Source organism: Empidonax traillii, unplaced genomic scaffold, assembly GCF_003031625.1.
Source record: "Empidonax traillii isolate 1590-97213 ecotype Southwest subspecies unplaced genomic scaffold, ASM303162v1 scaffold616:size383281, whole genome shotgun sequence".
NCBI classification, from domain to species: Eukaryota; Metazoa; Chordata; class Aves; order Passeriformes; family Tyrannidae; genus Empidonax; species Empidonax traillii.
Window position 1 is genome coordinate 129325 of NW_020955809.1, and position 8559 is coordinate 137883.

Here is an 8559-nt window from a genome sequence, read left to right on the forward strand (position 1 = left end):
CCAAAGCTGTGTCAAAAAAAAACACATGATGGGCTTTAGTTCTTAAAGATATAAAACCCCTTCAAGTTTGATTACACAAATCAGAATGGGGGATTAAGGTTATGATTAGCCCTGGAAAATCTACATAATATTTATGCAAATTTGGCAAATTGAGTTGGTTTTCCCCATAGCCTTGTAAATGAAAAAGACATTTTAGAAAAATTGCGGGTCTATAGAAATTCTCTCATTTTGTGTCCTATTCTTTAAAATTTAATCGAAAATGAGTCTGATTGAAATGAACCTGAGTGGAAGGTACGCAGGGACTGCAGGTAAAAGGTTCATTTGAACAGAAAGACGGCTGTGTGGGCAGCACCAGTCCCTTAGATACTTAGGAGTTGGGGCTCTATTAATTTTTAGTGTAGGAACTAAATTATAAAGTTATTGAACAGAGAGAGAATTTATCTCTGTTAATGGCCATTGAAAGATCCTTTTTTTTTTCCTTTCCTAAAGCTCAAACAAAGTAAAATTCGAATGAGAGGAAGCTTGAAGATGTTTCAAGAATTAAATCAAATATACCTCCCACTCCCCCCCCCCAAATTGATAATATAACTCAAATAGTCCAGTTTGTCGTAGATGATAATGCGAGAGAGAGTGATAAAATGCGCAGATCAATAGCACACAATTGAGATTAATGCTGGGCTGTTAATAAAAAGAAGGGGATAGTTCGGAGCTGTGCGGAGGGGAGAGCGTTCAAAGCTTGTTTTAAAAGCTGAATAAAGCGGGGTCGTGGCGGGGAGGCTGCAGAGCTGTCAAAACGTGTTCTTTGGTGCTGTGGAGGATGTGGGGTGTGAGGGTTCGACAGGGATTTATCACTAAGAGGGGTCGTGTTTTGGACTGGGCTCGTTTCCCCAGCAGCGCTGACAGACAGGGAAGAGCTCAGCGATGGAAGAATTTGTATCTGGGTATCAGCGAAGGAAGGACTGAGCTGAGAGTTCTGCGATTTGGAAACAGCGATGTTGGTAAACAAACTCTCGGTACAGATGTGGGGCTGTGAGGGAAGGCAGGGCAGCCCATTCATTCCCCGTCACTCTCCCCGTTTGCTCTGCAGGGACAGCGAGGCACAGACGGACCCAGCGGGACCCTCACAGAGCCCCGGCATCACCCAGGCTGGGGGAGACTAAAAACCCGGTCCAACCATCACCACCCTGTCCCCTCAGCCACGTCCCCGGGGAACCCTCGGGAACACTCCCCGGGGTGTTTTATTCCAGCGCAAACTCGCGCTTGGGGTTCGATGTGTCCGTGAGGGACGGAACAACCCGGGCAGGGGCTCCTGGGGAGCCGACCCCAATTCCTCGCCGGGGACTTTGACCGCAACCCCAACCCGCTTTGTTCCGCCGCCTCAACTGGCGCTTTTCCCCGCTCAAACACAAGGAATAACTGGGCTGGAATTTCCCCCCTCAGCGCTCCCGCTGCCCGGGGCGGTGTCCCGACCTGGAGCCGCCTCCTCGGCGAACATGGCGCCGCCTCCCCTTCCTCCCTTTCCTCCTCCTCCTCCCCCGCCGCACATCCATCCCCTGCCGCCGTTTTGGTTCCGGGGCAGCGGCTCCTTCCTGCGGGCTGGCGGCGCTGGGCCGCGGAGCCCCGGGCGGCCGCAGCATGTGAGCGCCGGGGCGGGGATGCTCTGGCTGCTCTGCGGCCCCTCCCGCGCCATGGACGCCCAGGCGCTCGTCATCCGCATCAAGATCCCCGACGGGGCCGCCGTGGACTGGACCGTGCACTCCGCGCCTCAGCTGCTCTTCAGGGACGTGCTGGTGAGTCCCGGCAGCCCCTGCCGCGCTTCCCGAGGGGGTGGCCTTGTGGTGTGTGCGCCGGCGGGTTGTGATGGCAGGGAGGGTGGCTGCGGTGGAAGGGGCAGAGAGCACCGCGTGGAATCCTCCCACCCCCGTGCCCCCGCGGGTCTCGGCAGCCCAGCTCGGCACAGGGGGGTGCCCGGGCAGGAGCGCCGTGGAAGGGTTCGGGTTGGAAGGCTCCGCTGAAGGTCCGGCCCGGTGCCGTGGGCAGGGATGCGGCATCAGGGCATCCCCGCTCGGTGCGGGGGCAAGGCCGGGCTTTAGGGCTCTGCTTTGGGAAGGAGCGGTCCGGACTCGGGGTCAGGGAGCGGGATGGGGCTCCACCTGCTCCCGGTGCTGCTGCCATCGCCGGGCTGGGGGTGGTTGTGTCTCCTCTGCCCTCAGCACCTGCCTTGTTTTCCCTCCATCTGCACACCAAGTGTAACAGGGACCCTCTGTTTCCTCAGAGATGGCAGTGGGTGTTGATCCCATTCTTCAGAGCATCCTTAGCCCAAAGAAATGTCCAGTCCTTGTGTGCAGGGATGCCCTCACGTTCCCTCCACAACACGTCCTTGCTGGAGGCTCCATGTGCTCCTGTTTCCCTAAAGACAATCTCCCCCCACCACTGGTCACGTGCACGTTTAATTTATTATTATTATTATTAATACTAGAGAGAGATTCTGCAGATCTCTGATTTCAAAGCGGTGTATTTTACTGAGAAGACACATGGTAATTCAGGGCTTGATTTGTTGCAAAACATTTGATGTTGGGCCTGTAGGAGGTTGCACAGGTCACTGGAGCAGGGGGCAAATGTTCCTGGTTTCCCTCTTCCAAACATTTAGCATTATCCAGGACTTTCTGTGGATGGAGGCACAGCAGCAGAACTTTTGAGAGGTCAGTGAGGGTTTTGGGAGGGGCAGTTTCCCCTTGGTGGTTGCTGTGAGTTTCCTTCGCTTGCACAACAAACCTGGCATGGCCCACTCTGCCCTTCAAACAAAGTGGTTCAAACCTGAGTCAGGTTTTCCATTTGTTCCCCCAAATAAAGTGAGATAATCATTGATTGGACCATCCTTTGGTGTTCTAGAATTGCTGGAACTTTAGGCTTGATTGTATTACTTAAAAATAAGTAGAGAAATTGAGGTCAGTGGAACGTGACAGGACCAAACCTTGCTGGTTTTCTTAAAACTCACAGTTTCTGTTGTTTCACTCGTGTTCAGCAACCACAGAATTGTAGAATGGTTTGGGTTGGAAGGGACCTTAAAGTGCATCTTGTTCCAACCCCCTGCCACGGGCAGGGACACCTTCCACCGGCCCAGGTTGCTCCAACCTGGCCTCCTTGGACACTTCCAGGGATCCAGGGGCAGCCACATCTTCTCTGGGAAACCTATCCCAGTGCTGGGCATCAGGTCAGATTCCTGTGGGTGTTGATAATTTTTAGTTCTCCCCTGTTGGTCTGTGGAGACCTGGAGGGTGTTGGTGGCAGTTGAAGTGACTGGGAGTGCTGGGTTGCCTGTGGTGAGTCTGGAGGTGATGACACTGCTCACCATCAGTGGGAGTCTGGGCTGTGGGGACGAGGGGTGCTGTGACAGTGGGGTTGGATCAAGGGTTGGATCATCTTGGAGGTCTCTTCCAACCCAGTTAATTCTATGATTCTGTGATTCTGTGACAGTGTTCAGCTGTGCAGCACCACCAGGCAATAATTGTCATTGTCACGTCAAAACCCCTCCCCTGTGGGGTGGGAAACCTTCAGACCAGAAGGGAGAAGTTTAATAAGGTCTGAACTGTCTCAAGGCCCTCCTCTGTCTGATGGTGTTTCAGGAGATGCCACCACAATTATAATTTGTCTGGTAACTCCAGGAATTAAATGAAATAAGGCTCAATACATTGAAGGGTGGTAGATCCATCACCACCTGTGGCTGGGGATGAGGCTGGAGTGGGGTGGGGAGGGCAGGAGTGGGGCTGACCTGGTCCCCTGGTGTCCTAAATGCCCTCAGCTGGCAGGCACTGCAGAGGGTTTGTGTGTGAGCAACAATTAAAGAGCAGGTGGACAATTCAGGTGTTCCCTACTGATGGAAATTGAGTGGTGATAACCCGGTCAGAGCCATGGATTGTCCCTGTGTCCTAAATTGAAGGTGCAGGAATACCAGACATCCCCTTCCCCTCAGCTCCTGCTGTTTGGGGCACAGTCCAGTTCTGGATAATCCCTATGGGGCTGTGCAGGGCACGGCAGGATCCATCCCATTCCTTGGCCTGTGCTTTGAGGCCGCTGATGGGAATATTGGCTTGCCTTCAGCTGCAGAACCAGTCCCAAAAACACCCCAGACCTCTGCACTGGAGGGACCTGGGGCTGGGGGAACCTTGGATGAGCTGTGTGGGGAGGCTGCTCTTCCTTCTCAGGTAGGTCCCGTGGGCTGCTGTGTGTTAAGAAAACCCCTTAAAATTACCTTGGAGAGCAGCAGGGTTTGATTTTATATTTCCAAGGTGATTTTTGTTAATTTAGCACCCTAGAAATGAAGGTGGCCTCGTGAATACAGATGAGTGCAGCCTTGCAGCATTTCAGGCTGGTATGCAAGAATATTTCCACCTTCTTTTTTCCACGGAAGAAGCTCTGTAGAGTCACCAAATATCCTGTCCATCCCCAAATATCCCATCCATAGCCGTGGAATAACCAGCTGGAGTCAGGAGCCTGATGCTCAGAGCAGTGCCTGACACACTTCTTAATTTTCAGCTGCTCCAGTTCTGCCTCTTTGCGGGAGTTTTTGCTGCTCCTGAGCTGTGCAGGAGGGATTCAGTCCTGGGCCCTGCAGGGGTGTGATCCCTGGAAGCAGCACCCTATGCTTTAAATTAGCCACTTTCCTGATTACTTTCCTAAAGTGGGTGCTCAGAGCTGTCCCCCATAATGTCACTTTAAATACCTTCCCCGAGTATCAGCTTTGCAGACCCCTAAGTTCCCAGTAAATAGCTTTATTTTTAAGGCACCACTAAATGAATTACAATAAGCTTATTTTTTCCCCGTGTGGGGCTGTCTCCACTCGTTTGTCCTGTCGCTGGGGTACTTAAGCAGCTCGGTGTTAATTCAGGAGCACTCCGTGTCATCCTGAGAGGAAACAAGCTTGGGGTGAAACGTTAGAGCTGTGCTCTCAATATTTCCATTTGGGCAGAGCTTTCCCACTTGGTGCTTCCCAGAGAGCAGATTTGATGGAATTCCCACTGCAGCTGCCCTCGCCTGATTTGGTTCCTCCCCGTTGTCAGAGGCTTTTCAGTCCCCGTGGGCCAAAATAGGCGCGATGGTGGTTGTAAATCGGGGTGTTTCATTGTTCCTGATCTCTGTTGTGATAGGAGAAAATCCCCCTGCACGTGTAATCCATTGAAATTTGGAGTAATCCTTTAAGCTTGGGTCACCCAGAGGTCTGGGGGGAATGTTTGAGCATGGAAATCTCCTGGAGCTGCTGCAAACACTTTGGTTAAGGCACGATAATGGGGGGATTTCCCTCCCTCCCCTTCCCTGCAGGGCTGCTTTTCTCAGATACTTTGATTTAACAGAATTATTGGAAGCTGAGCAAAGTTTTTTTTTTTGTGGCTATTGGGAGGGTTTTCTTGTCAGCTGTTTATTTAGTGTAAGAGTTATAGTGGATGAGTCACTTACTTGTTAATTATTCATATTAAAGAAGTCTCAACAGGCAGAAAAAGTTATTTTAGATGGGAGAGGAAGAGGAGGAGGAGGTGTAAGAATTTTTTGCCCCTGTTCCAGTGCTATCAGAGCTTTGGGAGTGTTGTTTTCAGACTTTTGGGGCCATCAGAAGTGCCTCTGTCTTACACACCCATTAAACAGAGTTTTTAAATACCCCCGAACAATTTTTAAATCCTTTTCATGGAAGCATCTGTGTGCCCACATAAGAGCATTTTACAAGTGGCTTAAATCTAACACAATTAAAGTGTTTTTTTTTCCTGAGGAATTTTTGATGGTTAACTGAATGGGTTTAGGAATAATTAGTTAGTACAGCCTTCTGTTTAGGCAAGACTTTAATTTGTTATTAGGAATAGTGGTTGGCTTTTGACAGAGGACTGACAGACCCTGTGGAAGTATTAAATGGACAAATTTTGTCAGCCTGGCAATGTTTGGGTTTTTTTTTTTTTTTTCCTCTTTTGCCTCCACAAATTTCCAATTCCATAATTAGGCAAGGGCTATTGCACATCTTTTATCTACAATTAATAGTTTAAATGGCACGTATTGACTGATTTGAGGGTCTGAAACCGAAAGACCACGCGAGAAAGTTTTGAAAATTATGATTATTTCCTTCACTCAGCTCTGTGGAAATCTTCAAACTCCCATTGCTGCTTTCTCCTTTTATTAATTGTGTCTGTTTGATAGAGCCCAGAATGTTGAATTTCGTGTTTTTAGATGAAGAAATGGAAACAGCAGAAATGACAGGGCAGCCATCCCGGGGCTGGGGGGGGGTCCAGCACCCCGAGATGCTCCCAGGGAACCAACCTGCTGCAATAAATCTGCTGTTCATTCATTTCTAATCACTCACTGACTCTGGCAGTGCAGGGATTGTCTGACATGAGCAATCAGCAGCGGGGAGAGGGGAAAAAAAGCCACGCTGTGAATTTGTGCCGTGCCCTGACGTGACTTATGGAGCCTCCCAGGGCTGGCAGCGGCTGCTCCTCGCTGGCTGGGGACTGACTGCTCTGGGAAAAGGCTAAAAAATGGCAAAATCAGCACAAAATTCCTGCCTTGGCTCAGAGCTGTGCGACCTGGGAAGGGTTGGGTGTGTCTGTGAGGAATTATCGTGCAGTGATGCTCAGGCTTTCACCTCTTTGGGGTTTTTTTAACCTTCACCTCTTTGGGGTTTTTAACTTGATTTTCTCCCAGGATTTTAACACACCCCCCCCCAGCATTTTAATCCATCTGTGGACTTCTGGAGAAGTTTAAATCCCAGTCAAGACTGACAAAGGCTCCAAACTTTGTGCCTGGTGTGGAGCTGGCAGGACGTGCAGGTGCTTCTCTGCAGCAGCCATTGGGTCCCTCCGCACTCCCAGGGGGAAAGCAGGAAAAATTCCTTCAGTCTCCCAGCTCCTGTTGTAATTCCTGATGGAATGAACCCCTGGGAGCTGTTTGGTACCCTGAGCTGCAGGCAGGAGGTTGGGTGAGGTTGTCTTGTGCTGGTCCAGGTTGTTGGGAGCAGGGGAGGAGGAATTGGGATATAAAGAGGCTTTTTAAAGCAAAAAGCCCTTGATAACCCCTTTTTATGACTGATATCGATGAGTTGATGTACATTTTTTTGTAGCCTTCGAATGAAATCGATTCTTTGAACTGCCAGCCCAGGCACCATGGGTTGTTCACAGTTCTGGGGGAGTTACCTGGGAGGAAAAGAGTTTTCCTCGAGGTGAATTGGAGAGTGACTGGCACAGATTTGTGTTCTACACTAAAAAGTTCCTAATTCTGGGGCGGTGCTGAGTGGGTTTGAACTCTCCTTCCTGCAGCTGGGAGGGGGGGGGTGATGAGGATGATTTACTCAAAATCAGGCTTTTCCCATTTGATCCGTGACTTTCCCATTCTTCCCGTTTCAGGACGTCATCGGTCAAGTTCTGCCAGATGCAACCACCACAGCCTTTGAGTGTGAGTATGACCTGCAGAAACCATCAGCTCTGCCCCGCTGCAGGGCTGCCAGTCTGTAAATAAAGGATATTTACGTTTGTGCCGTGGTACACTTAAATATTTACGCCTTTCTGCGAGTTTCATAAGGGTGCAAAGCCAGGCAATATTTTATTATTTAATCACCATCTCCGGTGAGCAGATTGCCACAAAGTAGCTTTAATTACCAGCCTGACCTTCCCGTGCTCTGACTCCTCGGTGCAATTCTACTGCTCAAATTAAATGAAAAGTATAAACTACCTGTAGGTCTGAGCTGAACATTTTAATCCTCTCAGCGAGGGCGTCAGTGCAGGTTTAGCCTCCTATCTGTTCTTTGAGCGCTGTTTATTCTTATTTTCTGAGGGATTCCCGGGGGGTTTGTCCTGTCTGGAGAGTAAGAAGCTGCAAAGGGGAGTCAAAACTGTGTCTCAAGATACTGAGCTGGGCTTTTCTTCCAAGTGGAGAAGACTCCTGTTATTCCCTTTTAGTTTTTATTGTGTTTTTTTTTTTTTGCTGTGATACAGATGAAATGGCAGGAGCTGGAGAGGGGATTAAAGTGTTCTGTGAGTGAGGTGGTGACGCTGAGGGTGACAGAGCAGGTATAACACTGGGCCTTGCATTTTTATTAGCATTTCTTCCCTTTTTAGAGCTTTGTGGACAGTTCTGTCCAGAAATAATCAGAGGGAATATTGTTTTATGGTCTTTCAAGTACTGTTTATCTTGCTTTTCATATCAGTGTGTTTTCCCCTCCTGAAACAGCAGAAAACTGAGAATGGAGTTTTGTTCCTGTCCCCACGACATTTCTCCTGCTCTGCTTTTCAACACAAGACTTTCTGCAGAGCCCTGAGCAAAACCAGGCTCCAGACCTTGCCACTTCTGTTCGTTTTTATTTGCTAATATTTTATTTCCACATCACCCATCAGCTGTGGTTGAACTTCATGCCCCCAGCAGCAGTCTCTGCACTCAGGGCAGTAGCCCATATTAATGACACCACGTGTGGAACTTCCCTGGAAATACTGATTTCCTGGTGCCTCCCAACATCTGCTTCTGTGCCTTCCCTTCGTGTCTCTAGTCTGTCATTTACATCTGCACAAAGCCATTTCCCCTGCTATT

General features: G+C 49.6%; 1 protein-coding gene across 2 annotated transcripts in view; it reads left to right on the top strand.

Annotated features, from left to right (window-relative positions):
* The first annotated feature begins 1600 nt into the window (after positions 1-1600).
* The window catches only part of MAP2K5 (mitogen-activated protein kinase kinase 5), a 120736-nt gene continuing 113777 nt past the window's right edge, over positions 1601-8559 (top strand). For both annotated transcript variants that reach the window (XM_027898687.1, XM_027898688.1), the window contains exons 1-2: positions 1601-1790; positions 7383-7431. In XM_027898687.1, the coding sequence (XP_027754488.1) occupies positions 1656-1790; positions 7383-7431 (184 nt within the window). In that variant the 5' untranslated portion in view covers positions 1601-1655. The remainder of the gene's footprint in view (positions 1791-7382; positions 7432-8559) is intronic.